The 16,280-nt window shown below is 47.8% G+C and overlaps 8 protein-coding genes across 8 annotated transcripts; 4 read left to right on the top strand and 4 right to left on the bottom strand.

Annotated features, from left to right (window-relative positions):
• Positions 1–278: 278 nt before the first annotated feature.
• Positions 279–1,840, bottom strand: AGABI2DRAFT_190029 (hypothetical protein; the record flags this gene model as incomplete). The annotated part of the gene is made up of 3 exons (XM_006454732.1): positions 279–1,332; positions 1,393–1,553; positions 1,609–1,840. 3 exons carry the CDS (start codon positions 1,838–1,840, stop codon positions 388–390), a joined length of 1,338 nt encoding a protein of 445 aa, XP_006454795.1. The 3' UTR covers positions 279–387.
• Positions 1,841–3,324: 1,484 nt separating this feature from the next.
• On the top strand, positions 3,325–4,098 carry AGABI2DRAFT_190028 (DEAD-box like helicase; the record flags this gene model as incomplete). The annotated part of the gene is made up of 5 exons (XM_006454731.1): positions 3,325–3,412; positions 3,461–3,672; positions 3,721–3,795; positions 3,849–4,019; positions 4,071–4,098. Coding segments are annotated over exons 1-5 (561 nt in total), but the record flags the coding sequence as incomplete, so codon positions are not given.
• Positions 4,099–4,656: 558 nt separating this feature from the next.
• Positions 4,657–4,998, top strand: AGABI2DRAFT_190027 (hypothetical protein; the record flags this gene model as incomplete). Its single annotated transcript, XM_006454730.1, has 2 exons — positions 4,657–4,693; positions 4,749–4,998. Coding segments are annotated over exons 1-2 (252 nt in total), but the record flags the coding sequence as incomplete, so codon positions are not given.
• Positions 4,999–6,000: 1,002 nt separating this feature from the next.
• Positions 6,001–8,596, bottom strand: AGABI2DRAFT_190024 (hypothetical protein). The gene is made up of 9 exons (XM_006454729.1): positions 8,404–8,596; positions 8,329–8,343; positions 8,197–8,272; positions 7,996–8,145; positions 7,881–7,945; positions 7,766–7,826; positions 7,495–7,712; positions 7,205–7,440; positions 6,001–7,145 (listed from the first exon to the last, which is right to left on the bottom strand). The coding sequence occupies exons 1-9, from the start codon at positions 8,525–8,527 to the stop codon at positions 6,876–6,878; spliced, it is 1,215 nt and encodes a 404-aa protein (XP_006454792.1). The 5' UTR covers positions 8,528–8,596; the 3' UTR covers positions 6,001–6,875.
• A 309-nt stretch (positions 8,597–8,905) lies between these two features.
• AGABI2DRAFT_190023 (hypothetical protein) lies at positions 8,906–9,520 on the top strand. Its single transcript, XM_006454728.1, has 4 exons — positions 8,906–8,977; positions 9,037–9,162; positions 9,224–9,246; positions 9,301–9,520. The coding sequence occupies exons 1-4, from the start codon at positions 8,969–8,971 to the stop codon at positions 9,368–9,370; spliced, it is 228 nt and encodes a 75-aa protein (XP_006454791.1). The 5' UTR covers positions 8,906–8,968; the 3' UTR covers positions 9,371–9,520.
• A 969-nt stretch (positions 9,521–10,489) lies between these two features.
• AGABI2DRAFT_114529 (hypothetical protein) lies at positions 10,490–13,061 on the top strand (the record flags this gene model as incomplete). Its single annotated transcript, XM_006454727.1, has 14 exons — positions 10,490–10,871; positions 10,930–10,950; positions 11,007–11,073; positions 11,127–11,407; positions 11,487–11,594; positions 11,650–11,943; positions 12,028–12,097; positions 12,152–12,173; positions 12,231–12,405; positions 12,454–12,495; positions 12,540–12,548; positions 12,602–12,770; positions 12,836–12,861; positions 12,913–13,061. 14 exons carry the CDS (start codon positions 10,490–10,492, stop codon positions 13,059–13,061), a joined length of 1,815 nt encoding a protein of 604 aa, XP_006454790.1.
• Positions 13,062–13,236: 175 nt separating this feature from the next.
• Positions 13,237–13,924, bottom strand: AGABI2DRAFT_133452 (hypothetical protein). The gene is made up of 3 exons (XM_006454726.1): positions 13,793–13,924; positions 13,680–13,718; positions 13,237–13,628 (listed from the first exon to the last, which is right to left on the bottom strand). Exons 1-3 carry the CDS (start codon positions 13,870–13,872, stop codon positions 13,451–13,453), a joined length of 297 nt encoding a protein of 98 aa, XP_006454789.1. The 5' UTR covers positions 13,873–13,924; the 3' UTR covers positions 13,237–13,450.
• A 121-nt stretch (positions 13,925–14,045) lies between these two features.
• On the bottom strand, positions 14,046–16,230 carry AGABI2DRAFT_190018 (hypothetical protein). Its single transcript, XM_006454725.1, has 8 exons — positions 16,076–16,230; positions 15,871–16,017; positions 15,294–15,814; positions 15,049–15,243; positions 14,889–15,000; positions 14,785–14,836; positions 14,384–14,724; positions 14,046–14,324 (listed from the first exon to the last, which is right to left on the bottom strand). Exons 1-8 carry the CDS (start codon positions 16,211–16,213, stop codon positions 14,106–14,108), a joined length of 1,725 nt encoding a protein of 574 aa, XP_006454788.1. The 5' UTR covers positions 16,214–16,230; the 3' UTR covers positions 14,046–14,105.
• Between the last annotated feature and the right edge of the window lie 50 nt (positions 16,231–16,280).

The following is a 16,280-nucleotide window of genomic DNA, read 5'->3' as shown; positions in this document are numbered from 1 at the left end:
TGTATATTCTCATTCAATGGACTTCCCGACGCTCCGTCATCTCTTGTTCTTGACATCCACTTTTAATCCAGTTTTCGTTCAGCATGATATACCTCACGGTTTTTATTACGATCGCTGTTTTCCATACGATTCGAGCGGGCAAGTCCATTTCTTCATTTTGTGTCAGGCCATCAGACTTCGTCGCTTTCTTCCTCACTGTAGCTAGTTAGTCCATATTTACTTATAGCAAAAAGAAATCACAATCTAATTCAAAGCATTCACTCAATACTTGCAACTTGAGCAAAAGATCGAGTATGGACATTGTCATCAGGTTAAAATGACGGGGCATTTTACAACGTAGCATCCGGGAATAAGAGAGTTGGTACTGGAATATATCCGCGAGAAGTGTCATTTTCTTTTATTGTTTTTCGCCTGAAACTTTTGCCAACCTGAACGTACGGGCACCGCGGGCGGATTAGACAAAGGTTTCGGCGTAGGTGCGGACATAATGGAGTCAGGCGTAGGAGTAGGGATTTCGAGTCCTTCAGACTGGCGTGGAGTAGCAGAAGCGTGTGTCGCAGATGAGGTTGACCATCCACCCCTACCTCCTGATACAGTGTGTGATGACGATGGAGGAGGTGGCGGCGGTGGCGAGGACGGTTGCATTGGTGGTGCTGAATACGGATATGAATGAGCGGCGGGTGGTGGAGGTGGAGGTGGATTGACAGTATCACTTGTGGTATCAAGTGAGGTCCATCCTCCCGTTCGAAAAGATGGTGTATGGCTTGTATGACGCGAAGTCATCGGAGGCTGCGGAGGTATAGATGCAGATGGCGCTGGCGCCCAATTTGAAGATTTCGCTTGGTCAGATGTTTGTGAAGGTTGTGGCGTTGACGACGAGCCAACAGTCGCCCAACCCGACTTCTTGAAACCAGTAGATGTAGGAACCGCTGCAGAGGTATCACCGACGGATGCCCAACCTCTTTTCTTTTCGCTCGGAGTCCCGTCAGATTCGGCGGATACACCCACAGGAGTGACTGCGGCAGGCGTAGGCGCAGGCACCGCCGGAGTCACCTTTGGTACCTTGATACCGGCTGCGGCTGCGATCTTGCGTAGTTCGCGTTCTTCACGCTTGCGTTCCTTCTCTTTCCGCCTATCGATTTCTTCTTGGGCCTTCGGTCTGGCATTGGCTTGCATGTCTTTGAATCTGGCCTTGTGGTGATGCGCATAGGAATTAGTGTGTTCATCATATTGAGCAACGTTTTGGAATTGTTTGTCGCAAAGCATGCAGTAAAAAGAGCGGATTGCGTTGGATACCTCATCTTTGACCGCCGCTTGGCGCGCGACAGTATCCTGGTTTATTATAGGATCAGATGATCATTTTAGACTGTACATAGGACAAGGAAGGTATACCTCACGAGCCCTCCGCTGTTCCTCTGTTTCTCTCGTTTGGCGTTCAGAATCAAGCCCGCGACGTTGAGAGACAGTTTCTTCAATCATACGGACATCCTGTGTTGTTTTACCAAGCCCAGTGGAGTCGTACTTGATTTCAAATGGGATAGGATCCACACGACCTTCATATTGTATGATTAAACAAGGACCAAGATGAAATAATTAATGGTGACGTGCCATCTCCCGAGAGTCCGACCGGCTGACCCTCCGACCAACCCATCTTGGCAAGGAGGGCAAAACCCTTGTTGGTGGATTTTATCTTGCTTTCGACTGTGATAGTCTCGTGGACGGGTTTGTGAATGAATTCATCATACTTGGAGATATGGTCGCTTGGATCAACGTCCATAGCTCCGCTATCGGGAGAGGGAGAGCGCGAGACGGGAGATACATCGTCGTCATCTTCGTCCATCTCGTCGTCCTGCCTCTTGCGCTGGGATATGGGAACAGGGTAGGAGGGGATATGCCGGGGAGAAAAAGAGCTGGTAGAGTACCTTTAGGGTGACATCTGTATCCTGAGTCCGAGCCATGGGTACGGCGTTCCGGCGAGCTATTGAGCTCTCGGACATCCTGTCTGGTGAGAAAGGTTGCTGAGAGCGAAAGCAGCTGGAAAGGACACGAAGCACGTGACTGACGCGCGCGGTAATTGCTACTCCAACTGACGACCCGTGGTCATACTAACATCCTTTTCTATGAGCTCAGATGGCTACTTCGACGGCGACGACGAGTTCGACGCAGCTGCCTTTGCACAGATGGATGCTATAGAGGCGGCATATGTAGCCTCAAATCCATCCAGAGCACCCAGCATTTCTACAAATACTGTCGCCCCGACTGTTATTAAACCGAAAACGCCAACCAAGGAAGCCTCCTTTTATGACCTGACGTTGGACCTGGATGAGGAAGAAATGGGAAAATTGGATGCTTTTATCGCCGAATCATATGCCAATATGGAGAAACCTAAATCTAGAATTGGGTCCATGAGGCAGACTACATTGCGTGGAGATATCCTACCCAGCACGCCCCAATCGAGTAAACCGGGGTCTTCTCGTGGATTTGCCCGAACAACCTCTAGCCCTCGTAATATTTTCGGATCGAAACAGAAGAAGACAAAGGTCTGGGACCAAACCGCTTTCGCCAAGACCGGACAGAAAAAGAAGGGAAAAGGTAGACGCTTTGATGAATCGGAAGAAGATGAACCAGTCGAGTTTGAGCAATTCCCTGCCCCGTTTGTATCTCCAGGTGAGCTCGGAAACTAGCTGAAGCTATATTACGAGACTGACTGATACATTCTCTTCTCTAGATGTGTATGTTTGCTTCCGCATGCCATTCCCAATTGTTAACTTTGACTTCTATTTCCTCCCCGACTAGGCCTGTGAGTCCGAGTCCGAGTCCTTATATGTATGGCTCATAGTCTTTGCAGCCGCCCCCGATGAAACTCAAGCCAGACTTACTTGAGGCAAAACACTGGGTTTATCCCTTAAACAAACCCAAACGAGACTTCCAATACAACATCGTCAAACATTCGCTGTTCGAGAACACCATCATTTCTGTACCGACAGGGATGGGGAAAACGTTCATTGCAGGAGTGGTTATGTTAAATTGTAGGTTTCAATTTCACTTGATTATGCTGACTCTCTGACTGACCCCCACCATGTCAGATTATAGGTGGTTCCCAGATGGCAAAGTGGTGTTTGTGGCACCTACAAGGCCCCTCGTCACCCAACAGATACACGCCTCCCATAAGTCTTGTGGTATTCCAGGCAGTGACGCCGCCGAGATGACCGGTGAAGTCCCTAGAATCAAACGGGAAAAGCTGGTTAGCCGTCTATCCTTGATGCTGCAGCATTTATTCCACTAACTATTAATAACTCTTCATCTTACCAGTGGAGAGAGAAACGGGTTTTTTACATGACTCCGCAGACCTTAATGAACGATCTCACAAGTGAGAACTGCGATGTCATGGATATCGTTCTACTAATAGTCGGTAAGGACCTGCATTTCAATGTTCTGCTCTTTTCTCACCGTTATAAAGACGAAGCACATAGAGCTACGGGTGACTATGCGTACAACCAGATTGTACGCCATATGATGGCAAAAAATCCACACTTTCGTCTCATCGCGTTGACGGCCACTCCGGGGAAAGACACAGAAGGCGTTCAGAATCTCGTAGATGGCTTGCATATCAGTCGCATAGAAATTCGGAATGAAGAGAGCATTGACCTTAGGGGGTATATGCATGACAAGGTTCGACGCTGGCACCTTTTAGTGTTACATGTCTCATCTTCAGACCAGAATGTTGAGCAACATTGCATCAGGATGCCAGAAGGCATCGCCGCGATAAGAGATGCACTTGAACAACTCATGGAGGTACGCACACTTATTTAACTTTCCTTTCTTTACAAGATTCTTATCTGTCGTAGACCTTTATGAAGCCCCTTCAATCTATGGGTATCATATGGCCTAACCAGCACGCCGTGAAACTTCATCCTTATGCAGCACGCGCCAAGATCTCTACTCTAGCACCTCACCAACGAGGTTTCGTTCATCAATTGAGTATGCTCGGTAACTTGGCACAAGTAATGGCATATCTAGTGTGTCACTTTCTTTTTGGACAAAGCATAGTAACTTAGCTTTTTTATTAGCTTGAGGCGACGGTTGGCATGGCCTATTCATATCTCAAGGAAATATCCGAAAAAGATATGGATGATCAAGCACGAAAGAACCAACAAACGCAGAGCAAGAAACTCCGTGAAAATATCTTGTTTAAGAAGACACTCGCAGCCTTTGAATCACATAGATCCACTGCAACAGGATCTTTTCTAAATCATCCCAAGATGGAAAAGGCCACTGATATCTTGGTAAAGTATTACGGACAAATGCTTCCTGAAAACGATCATGATGAAAGTGAGGAAAATTGGGGTCGATCTAAGGCAATGGTGTTTGTGACACATAGGGAAGCCGTAGACGAGATTGTCGAGGCGTTGAATTCACACCAGCCCATGTTACGTGCATCTAGATTCGTTGGACAAGGGACGGATAAGAATGGGAAGAAAGGGCAAACACAGAAAGAGCAACTTGAGGTATTCACTTCTTACACAGGGCTGGTAAAGTGAAATTTTGAATGATTCTTTTTCAGGTCATAGATAAATTTCAGAAGGGAACGTTCAACGTTCTAGTTGCGACCTGCGTTGGTGAGGAAGGACTTGATATTGGAGAGGTCGATCTTATCATTTGCTATGATGCTCAAAAAACCCCGATCCGAATGGTACGACAGTGGTTACTCGTTCGAAATGTCGGTATCTCACTTGTGCTTTCACCAGTTACAACGCTTTGGACGAACGGGCCGAGAACGTGCTGGTTTTGTCCATGTCCTGCTGGCTGAAGAGCGTGAAGAGTTTAATCTGGAGAAAGCCCGTCTTACATATAAAGAAGTACAAAGAGCAATCTCCCGCGGTGATAACCTCGAATTCTACTCAGACGTCAAGCGTCTCCTTCCTGACCACATCAAACCTCTTCCTCTCGAAAGAATAATGGAGATCAAGCCATATGTTCGAGAAGAAACTAGTAAAGCAAAACGCTCACCCAAGAAGTCTCTTACGAAAGCGAAACGAAAACGAAATGATGATGCGATGAGGAATATCCCAGATGGTGCTTGTACCGGATTCGTTAGCGTCGCAGATCTTATCGTGAACCAATCGAAAAGGAAGAAGGTCGTGGCTGTGAAAGCGCTTGATGATGAAGCGGAAGATGACGACTTGGACAAAGCACTTGAAGCCGGCGTTGACGGGTTATTATGCGCAAAGCGAACAAAGTCTTCCGCATATTCGTCCTATCCGTGGGATGAGGACAGTATAGACAAACCAATACCTTCAGGAATGGCAGAAAGAACACGGAGTGAACCATCGCGGGGCACTACGAAACCCGCCGCCAAATCCAAGTCCAGGAAAAAACTTACCGAGACAGACGGTTCTGAGGTGAAAGGGAAGAAGGGAGGTAAAACGAAAAGAAAAGGCAAGAAGAAAGAAACGTCACTTTCGCTTTCGCAACAAGGCAGAGATGATTCGGTAGACCGTGAACTCGAAGATAATCCTTTCGTCAAGGAGACATCGCGAACGCGGAAGACCCGGCCACATGGCTCGCCTGTTTCACCCTCTCATTCACGCTCACTTGAAATACCAAAGAGGCGTACTAAAACTTATACTCCCAGCCCAAGCCCGGCGCACGAAATTATCACCCCAGATCCGCCTGATCAAGAGCAGCTTCCCCTGTCACCTTGTGAGTACTGCCTTGTGATTACAGAACTGAAATTTAACTGAGATGTTCATCCAAATAAGTCACTCAGATGGGCTCATGCCTAAATAATCGAAACGACCCCAATGACTTGACCTGGGTCATCGATGACGATGACGATGACCCGAATATCGTGATTCTATCTTCTTCTCCAGTGGTGCGCATGGACGAGCCCCACGATGATCCTATAGGGATGGTTGGCATCGCCTCATCTCCTCCGCACGAAAACGGTGAGTCCGCCGGTTATCTGCAATGTCTGCTTTCCCACATTTCGTAGTCACCCGCTGTAGTGAAACTCAGAGCCAGCTAATGGACCGCAGCGTGCTGGAAATTTCTTCTGATATGCAAAGTTCGCCACCCCGATCGCTAGGTACTACTAGTCCAGAAACGAAAGTGAAGAAAGATGGATGTTCACCCTCTTCGGTGTACAAACCTCCTTTAGTAAGGACACAAACATTCGAGAGCACACAACCTGTCCGACGCGCTGTCCGACGCCCCGTTCGACATAATCTTTCCGTCATTTCTTCCTCGGATGCAGAAATAGAGATGCCTCCACCTTCACAGCGACGGCTGCACCGACTCCAGGACAGTTCTCCAGAACCTGGAGAACAAAAACCTAAACAAAAGAAACGGAAGCCTCTGACCAAGCGAAAGCACAACGCGCTACTTGATTATGCCGCTGAACACTCAGGCGATGATGTCAGCTCCGGTTTATCGAATAGCGACGATGACGTTGAAAGTGAATCGGATCGGCTCTTCATCAAGAATTCACCCATGACGCAGATACCTTCCTCTTACGATCAGACTCTAATATATCGCAAGAGTCTGATGACGCAAGCTCCGGTCGATGGGCCTGACTTCCATGAGGGGCCCAACCGAAACAAGCCATTTGGAAGAATGGAACCGAGGAAGAGAAGGAGGGTTGTGGATAGTTCACCACCCCCTGAAGACGATGAATACGAATTTGGTAGCTTCGTAGTTGATAATGACGCGGAAATTTCTTATCTTACTCAAGTGGACTAACCTCCGAGTTAGCATTCGCCTTTTTATTTTGCATCTCTGACAATCCTGGGAAATCACAGCATGTTACACCTATAGTAATAAATCATTGTAACGTAATCTCGCTCTACTGCCTTTAGCAGATTCAAACACTGGCTCTACTTCGTCATTTGTACCTTTCGACGCACATAGACATCCTTGAGCGCTGAAGCAGCATGACCGTTAGCAGTTGGAGGAACCCAGCCCGCAGCTCTTTTCTCTTCAGCGAGCTGACGGATCAATGACAGGAAATCATCGATTGCCTGCTCAGCGGTTTGAATGTGGACCACAAGACGAGAACCACCTAGTATTAATGGCTCAGGCAGAGCTTCGGCGCGTTGGCCAATCTCCTCAAAGTCGAGTCCCAGAGGCGCAGGATCGTAAAAGATCTTTGGATGGAACACTCAGCTTCCAGTATATTTGGGAGGCCAAAACGAAAACAACTCACCATGCAAGTCTCTGCCCGACTCAAAATAACAGCACCGAGCTCCTCAAGGCCAGCCTCGAGTTTATTTGCAAGCGCGTGAGCCTTAACGAGCTGCGGGAAATTGTGCGAGAGAGCGAAAGCTGCAGCAGCGGCAAGGAAACCTGTCTGCCTCATACCCCCACCCCACATCTTTCGGTACCAACGCCCTCTTGCGACAAATTCCTTTGTGCCGATAACACAGGATCCAACGGGTGCACCTTTAAATCTAAGATTATCCTCAAGTTACAAGAGGTGTATCGCAGTCGACCTACCTAAACCTTTACTGAAGCAGACACTGACGGAATCAAATGGTTCACAGAGTTCCTTGAGGCTTTTACCGGTCTCAATAGCAACATGCCAAATTCGAGCACCGTCCAAATGTGTCTTTATACCCTTGGAATGTGCATAATCGCAAATCCTGATAATCTCATCCTGAGGGAAGATCGTTCCATTCAGAGTGTTTTCGAGCGACACGAGTTCAGTTGGTGCCCTGAAGTGCGTCAGTCATGCATTGTTCTCTCACTGCGCGAACAGTATTCTCACATGTGGACGTCGTTTCCAAGAACGATGTTTTCTTCTACCTCTTCTAGAGTAATATGATGTTCTACGAAAGAGACGTCTAGATCGCATCAGGAATCGTCCGCAAAGCTTGACTTACGATTTGCTGGTACAATTGGGACGACATGTGCGCCACTGTTGAAGGCCGGACCACCAGCTTCATACCTTGCGAAACCATGAGCTCAGTCAACTGTGCGGAAGAGGAAAATGTTAACTTGTAAATATGTGCCCTTTTATCGCAAATGAGGGAATAAGGAGGTTGTTTAAGGTGTGTCCTTATGGCAATTTGATTTCCTTGGGTTCCTGACCCCACGAACAAGGCGGCTTCCTTTCCAAAGAGCTGGGCAATGTGGTTTTCAAGAGCACTGTGGAATATAATCTGAGTTGCCCGCCGGCATAACAAGATATAGGCATACAAAGTTGTCGGTTCAAAGTAGACATCGTCCCCTAATGTCGCTTTTGTCGCATAAGTAAGCATCTCTTCTGAGGGAACTGGGAAATATTGAGTATGCTATCTCTTTCTTAAATGGTGCCTTAGGGGTTAGTACCGGTCATGGTGTCCGCTGTAGAGAAACACTAAGAGTAAGTTACATTTTACACAACAGTGGTAGACCTTAACAAACATATAAAAGTTCGTGTGATCTCCTTACGCTTGGCAGCGTTGTCTGCAGCGTAATTCTTGGGTATGGGGTCGACCTTAACCTGGTCTATGATGTCCTGGATAGCAGGAGATACTTGAGTAGACATTGTTCTCGTTGAGTGTATATGACGTGGCGGATGGCAAGGACGGTCGGGGTGAGTGAGTGGGAGAAAGGGACGTAGCCAACGTAGCATGTGGGTAAAGATTCTTCATGTTTTATTTTTTGCCAGGGATCGATGATCAGGCTCCTTCCCAGCCCGTATCCCAGAAAAGCAAAACTATGTAAATCTCAAGATGGGGCCCGCTCTCCGAACATAAGCTTTTCTCTTTTATTTGACTTACGGGCGAGCGAGGGATGTCAGCCCGGATGATTACAGTAAGTATTACTGAGGATTAGATGAGATAGGCTATAGCCCCGGGCCGGTCCGCTGATCATTGTATATAGCAATTCGACATTAAGTAAGCCGTTAAAGCCTTAGCAGACGGAACTCGTGCGTCCCAAAAACGTATTTCCCTCTACCAATCTTCATTCTGGTTCTTTGCTCACGATGGGAAATGTGCGTCAGACCTCAACACAGCGTCCGTCCAGTGGGCTGATTTCATCCGGTTCGCACAGGGTGCTAGGGCTGCGCAAAAACGTGAGCGCAATGCTGGAAAGAATGAGCCTAAGGGAGCGAAAAGTCAGATGAAGGTCAATGAAGCGGCCAAGTCAATTGTTTGCGTGACTTGCCGGCAAGCGTTCGTGAGTTACAAAAAAATACTCTTTTATGGTCAACACAACATTGATGATCGTGTACCTAAAGCTCATCACCACTCGTGCACCAGCGTGAGCCATTTCAGGATTTATCACCGTATTTGCACAATGTTCAAGTCATCCCAGTCTAGAGGAGCATGCCAAGAACCGGCACGATAAGACCATGGCGGAATGCTTCCCGGATTATGGCAAATAGCTCAGCTCTACACCTCGGTCTTCAATACGTATGATCTTTAGTTTCGCTGATATCAACACGGATCACATTTTCTGAGATCGTCATGTCATTGTCGGCATTACACACACACCTGGATGTAGGACGACTTTCGATATCAGCTCATTATCATAGAAGGTTTCTACTGGCTGGCAGAAGATTGAGGTTCGATCTTATCTCTGTGGACTCGTATCTAGTGTCGCCAGATTCGCTCACCGAGTGTTGGCCTACTCATCAAAGTTCGACGTTCGACGTCAAGAATCAGTCCATTTCAAGGCCTAATGGACGCTATAAATTGTACACGATCTGTTTGGTGCATATGATCTGGATATACCATTCTGGTCCTCGCGCTGCCCTGTACGTGTTCTTCCGAAGGATACAGTCAGGAAGTAATTGTTGAAACCCGCCTGAACGATCGGATCCTCAATTTGATCCCACCGTTCGACCTTCACTCAATTTTGCCCTCTTCACCTTGTGCCGACGGCTTCTTATTGGCGTAAGCACTCCGTTCTTTCCGTTAAGAACCTTCCGATTCTTCGACGTGGAATTCACTCGAACGCGTGGTGACTCTTTTTCATAATAGCCTGATAGTCTGGCGCTATAGTCCTGCCCACATTGAGCTAGGCAGCTGAGTTGTATGCGTGCCTTGGGAGCGGCGATCTCTATCTTCCGGGGGCGTTCAGGGGCAAAGAGACAAAGCTTGGTGTTGTATAGGTTATCCATCAACGCCTAATAGCAAGTTTTGGTTATCACGCGACTAATTAACGACCTACAGTAAAGGTGTTTCATCGAGCCTCAGAACGGACAATGCGACAATTCTTTCTGTGCGTATTAAACGTAACAAGATACCACTGTTCCCCGTCTTCACGTCGTATCATCCCGAATCGGGAACTGGACCGCGGCTCCAACCCGATTGTTCCACACGAACCAAGGCTTCCTTTAAACTGTCATCAGTTGTCGTGTTTACTACTTGACCCGCCTTAGATAAAAGGCCATGTCCTCTAAGTCTTCTCTCCCGGATTCTCTGTCCCAGCAAATTCCTGGATCTACATAAACCTTTCCTCTGTGCACCAAAGGGGATCCTACATCTGATTCACCAGGACAATGGCCAGAGCTGAACCCGTGTTTTTGGACGATGTCGCCCTTGTCGACAGGCAGCAAAAAGATAGCTCCTCTGATATATCTATCAAGGAATCAACACCTGCGCCGCCGCCGACCCCACAATCATTGACGCCTTTGCCTGGTGCACAAATACACGAGCGTGCCACCGTGATCGTTCCTTCTCCCTGCAACCCTGCTTTACCCATCCCTCGTATCCACGATCCTGTTTCGCCATTGTCGGCAATTTCACTATCTACAGCACAAAGCCCTATCCTTGCATCCGGACAAGAAGAAGCGACTCATCTACAACATCGCTTCCGTACTTTGGGGTGGCGACTTGCCAGCGGTTATTTTGCCTGCTTCATTCTGAGCTGGGCCGATGGAGGTAGGTCATTATCCGTTCCTCCTCGCCGAAGGGAATGACGTCCCATTCAATGAATCAGTCACCGGTACTGTTTTACCCTGTGAGTGATCTTTGTGCTGTGACTATCCAAGGCCAGGCATTAATTGGACGTGATAGATCTCAAGGCTGAGTTCAACCTTAGTACCATGACTTTATCCTTGTTATGGGGTGGTGGGACATGCGGGTGGGTATGCCAGCTCTTCAATTTCAAGATGCTTCCTCATCACATTTTATCAGATACTTCGCCGGGACTTTACTCGTCGAAAGCATCCTCAGGTGGCTGGGGCACTTCAACTTTGATATCGAGCTGTCGAAAAGTGTTGACCATTCGTCTTTGGTTGCCTCGGACAAGAACACTCGAAACATCGGTCATTCTGCTTCTCGTGCACGACACTTGACACTGCTCATGGGAAGTGTTTTACATGCAATCTTTTTCGCTATGATGGGATCGAAAAGCGGCTTCCCCGTCATGTTCGTAGCTTATGCTGTAGCTGCGTTTGCTCGTGCTGTGTTGAATGGTAAGCTGTTTTCCTTAAACTACCCTTCCCATGGCTCCAAAAACTGCACTAATTGAGATGATTTCAGCCATCCTGTGAGCGGTATTTCCTCTTGAATCGCTAATGAGATTGGCTGAGAGTTGGTTGAGAAATTCCTATTTCGCCTCTGGTCCGAAGCAGGCACTCGGCTATGCCTATGGGCTTTCAGGTGAACATTTCTCCTGGTCTGGGTTTCTAACCCGCTAAAGCAATGCAAACTCCAGGCTTAGGTGCTATGGCATCCCCTCTCGTTTGTCAATCCGTAATCACTACTGGCGCACCTTGGTTTCACTTCTATCTGGGTTCCCTCGTTTTATCCGCTCTGAACATCTTACTCTTAGCGGTAGCTTTCAAGCCAAATGCGGCGGAGTCCGTCAAGGAGCGCCACTTGGCTTTGAGCGAAGCGAGGGCGAGGGCGAAAGTTGATTGTGACGCCAGATGCGACGCTGATCCATCCAAGAAGGCCTCCAGTTCCGGCTGCCCGGCTTCGAGTTTCGAGCCAACGAACAAGCATAACAGTCAGTATCTGCTTTGATAGAGAGAGCAGAAGTTTTACAATAACCGTCTGGCGCATCGCTTTGCGTCATTTTTCTTTTTCCCAGCTCTGAAGAAGGCACTCTGCATACCCCTTCAGTGGTTGTTCTGTGCATTTGCACTGCTTTACAGTGGGAGGTGAGTTCCGGCTGAACGTAATTATGTGCCTGAATTCTCAGTCAACGAACTTAGTGAAACAACCACCCAAGGCTTCGTACGTTTGATGCATACTCTCAAACAAGAATGAGGAAGAGCGCTGACTTCAAATCAGATGGTCACATATTTACTGGCAACCAAAGTCAGTACCTGCAATCTCCTAGATGCATCCGATGCTAACACAATAGCTCTCTCTAGCACGCAAATCCAAAGACGGTTGGCTTTGTCACTTCGGGATTCTGGGCAGGTCTCAGCGTCGGCCGTGTCTGTTGGGGATATTTCAACGGACGGTGAGTTCCGTGCGGTCCGTGTTTATAAAGCTCCTGACTGTCTTCCAGCCTCACATTCGGACAGAGGAAGCACATCGTTCTTTTTCTCATGTAAGAGCGTCTCCACTTCTTCAGGAACATCGTTCTAATAACAGCTTGTAGTTGTAAGCTTTGGAAGAATGACTTGATGATCGTCGTGCTCAACATCGAACTGTAGTTCTCGGGGTGATCCTGGAAGTCCTCATCTGGGTCGTTCGCTCGCATGTACAAAATTCTATAGCAACCGCGTTCATCGGACTCTTCTACGGACCCGTTGTTCCCGCGGCTCTGGCTATAGCAAACGATGTACTTCCCAGTGAAGTACAGATGGTTGCAATGGCGTTAATGTAGGAACCATATCATCTGTCTCAGAGTAAAAGTCGGGTCTAATCCGTGTTGATGTTGTTTTCAGCAACGCGTTTGCTAGTCTCGGTGGAGGTGTGCTCGATCTTATGGGTTGCAACCCCTGATCTAACCTGTATCCTTTAGCTGTCTTTCCCATTGTTACAGGAACAATCCTGAACTTCAGAGGAGTCTCTGCGTTTCCTTTCATTACTGTTCCCCTTTCAGCATCGTTGATCGTATTCTGGGGTCTATTCCCGTCCCGTGTTCCGACCAGAAACACTGGTCTGGCATGAGGCACTTTTGCATGCTTGCTTGAAGCTTCAATCTTACCCGATTTTCCGCCTTTTTTCCTAACTTGACATTCCAATCGCAGAGACGTGGGCTAGCATCGAGTACTGCCTACGCCCCAGAGATGCACAGAAGGCTAAACACTTTTTGAACTTCCATAGAAGCAGTCCTGATGCCAGATTTCGAGCAGTTCATACTATTCTTGTTTCGAATATGATCATCGTGCGAGTAAAGCACAAGATTTACAATATAAGGACATCATTTGCCCAAAATACCGTATACTCATGGGTGTGATACAATCTCGCTCCAACAACTACTCTATGTTCCTTCACACATGTGCTCTATAGTCTGCAAAAGTGCGCTCAACCGCGACCGAGAAGCCCAATCCTGTTGCTCAGAAACTTCCGAATCCACCGGGCGCAGCATTACTTTGGCCCCGGTTTTGAAGCTTTTCACCAACTTTTTTCTGTACGTCGTTGAATTTGGCGACACAGCGGTCAATGCAGACGCTTTCTCCCTTGTTAAGGTCAGCGTCGGCATACCGAGGGCTGATACATTTGGCGTGACATGACCTGAAGACTACGATCAACGAAGAATGAGACAAATTTGGAAACCTGACGCACTGGACCATGCGGTTGAAGAAGTCAGTGACTGTATCCAACCTAAGCACGAGCAGAAAGATACGAATATTGAGTTGAACGTCTATGAATATGTTAATTCAGAAAGAATGACATACTCTGTAATGGCCATTTCTATCTTCTCTCCATTGACGTTACCATTTGTGGGAGCACTCCTTCCACCGCCGAGAAAAGACATTATAAGATAATAGGGGTGGAGAGGAGGTGAAGGAAAAGAGTGGTTTTGGTGAGTGTTTTCGGGAATAGAGTCGCGTGAATGATGGGACAATCATTTTGATTTGTCAGCGGGGCGTTTCTTTTTTCTTTTTTTGCTGCAGCGCACACGGATTGAATACATCGGAGATAATATACATGGCTCCAACAAACAACCATTCGAAAAATAAAGTATTAGTGTAGTACAAGAGATAAAACCTAAAACTTGAATTTGTTGTCTCTCTTCCCTTCTCTCTCGCGCTCCATCTTCTGTTTTTTCTTCGCCATCTCTTTTGCAACCATATCTGAGAAATCCTCTTTACCCCCTGGTACACCAGCACTACCCCTCGCAGACGCGTCATATTTCCGTTTCAACTCCTCCTCTGTCAAGCCCTCAAGCTCTGACGCGTCGAGTGTTACGTCGACACCGCCCTTCTTCTATTTCAATGAAAGTTCCTCAGCGAAAGGAATAAGAATGAAATTACATAGATCCCTACCTTAGCCGCCCGTTCATCACCTAGAACCGGCAGGGCACTGCCAGCGACAGCAGACACGTCGTATCCCCGTTCACTACCCATGAAGCCACGGACATTTGTCTGTTTCTCTGGTACAACATGATATAGACTTCGGGGACCTGAATCGTCCGTATCAGCTGACGGTCTTGCATTCTTGCGTAGCTCGAGGAAGTCAGGCGTCTCAAGGCCGCCGGCAACAGTCGAGACAACACTAGCCATTCCAGACGGTGTCTCGAGGCCTGACGGCGTTTGGATTCCTTCCATGGGAACATCGGCAGCCTCTTCCTCCTCTTCCTCCTCCGATTCTTCTTCACTCTCTTCCTCTGCAAAGAAAAATAAAAGTTCAATTCGAGCGGCTGAGAAAAGATAGAATAGATACATACCTTCTTCAGGTTCTAGCTCACCCCAGGTTGTCTTGTCAACTGGCTCACCGAGCTAGGGTGATAGTAAATATCTCAGACCAATAGGACGACAACGTAGAGCTTACTCCGGTATCAGTGACTTTAGGTAGCACACCAAACACATCACCATAAAGGGGCCGGTTATACTCATCCAAAGGAGGTTTACCCCATCCTCCTGGATGGAAACCCCACTGCGCACTGGAAATAAATGAGACTACGAGCCTGAGATATCTGCAGATCACTCACCCTTCAGGAATAGGAGCATTCAAACCAGGTATTCGCAGTGTAGGATAACTGGGTGGTGGCCCGAAACGTTGCATGCTAATTAGCCAGGGAGGAGGAGCAAGTGGAGGTATTGACAAGGCTTCTACAAGCTCAGGCGACAGATCACCTGGACGCTTCTCCTTCAGTGAAGTCTCAAATTCCTTCCCCTCATAATACCTAGAAACCATGACAGTCCATACAGTCGACAATGAGCCGAATACACTTACATCTCACCAAACCCGGTCACTGGGGGCTTGGTCTGGAACTTGAAGAAAGCATCGTGCAACTTCTGATAGTCAATGTCAATTTTGCCCATTTTCGGTTGAACCCTCTCTCTCGTTTTTGCCTTCAGGCTCATATTCGCCTCCTTTTCTTTTACCGCATCCCGCATTGTCGCAATTCCCGTATCCGCGATGTAAGAAGGTAACTGGAAAGGAGGCTTCTCAATACCTCTCTTTCCTTGCAGATAGTCTCTTTTTGCTGACCAGTGTGCTGGAATGGGAACGGTGTTGCGATATGATTTGAGGTGAAGGAGTAGTCGAGGGTCTGCCGCTGTAACATCTGTCCACTCCACAACTTCGGGTTTTGGTACGAGCTGCTTGAGTTCTGCAACCGACAGGCGATGCGCTTTGCGCTGTTTCTTCTTTGACAAATGTTTTTTAGTTTCGGCGTCGGAGTCTTCTGCAGATTCTACATCGTCATCTGAGTATATTACTTCACCCTTCGTCGGCTCAGTGGACTTTACGACCTAAGAGACTCAATTACTGAGGCGAAAAGAAGATCAAAAAAGGTAGTAAAGCGTACGGTTGTGGATTCTGGCAGTGGCTGAAATCGCGCGAACACTTCCGCAAATTGTTCATAACCGCTGTCCTTCGGCTCTTCGGCGTAAGCAAGAGGCATCTCCTCGTCCTCCTGCTTTACGCTTTCTGCGTCTGTTGTATCTCCATTATGCTATGATACAAATTCAAAATTCTGCGCGTAGTGCTAAGAGAAAACAAGGAGCACGTACCACGGATTCTGACCCATTTGGACCAGCGGCCTTCTTCTGTTTTTGTTTCAGCCGTCTGAGCTGGTTTTTCGACTTGACCTTGGGCCTCCCGTCAACCGGTTCTGTGGGTGAGGGGGACGTCGAGACAGCGGTGGCCATGTCGGAGGATGAGCGCGAGTACGAGCAAGCAGTTGTTTGGGCAAGTCACGTTGCCGCAGAGATTTTG

Source organism: Agaricus bisporus (assembly GCF_000300575.1).
Source record: "Agaricus bisporus var. bisporus H97 unplaced genomic scaffold AGABI2scaffold_1, whole genome shotgun sequence".
Lineage (NCBI taxonomy): Eukaryota > Fungi > Basidiomycota > Agaricomycetes > Agaricales > Agaricaceae > Agaricus > Agaricus bisporus.
This window is presented reverse-complemented; position numbering and strand designations above follow the sequence as displayed.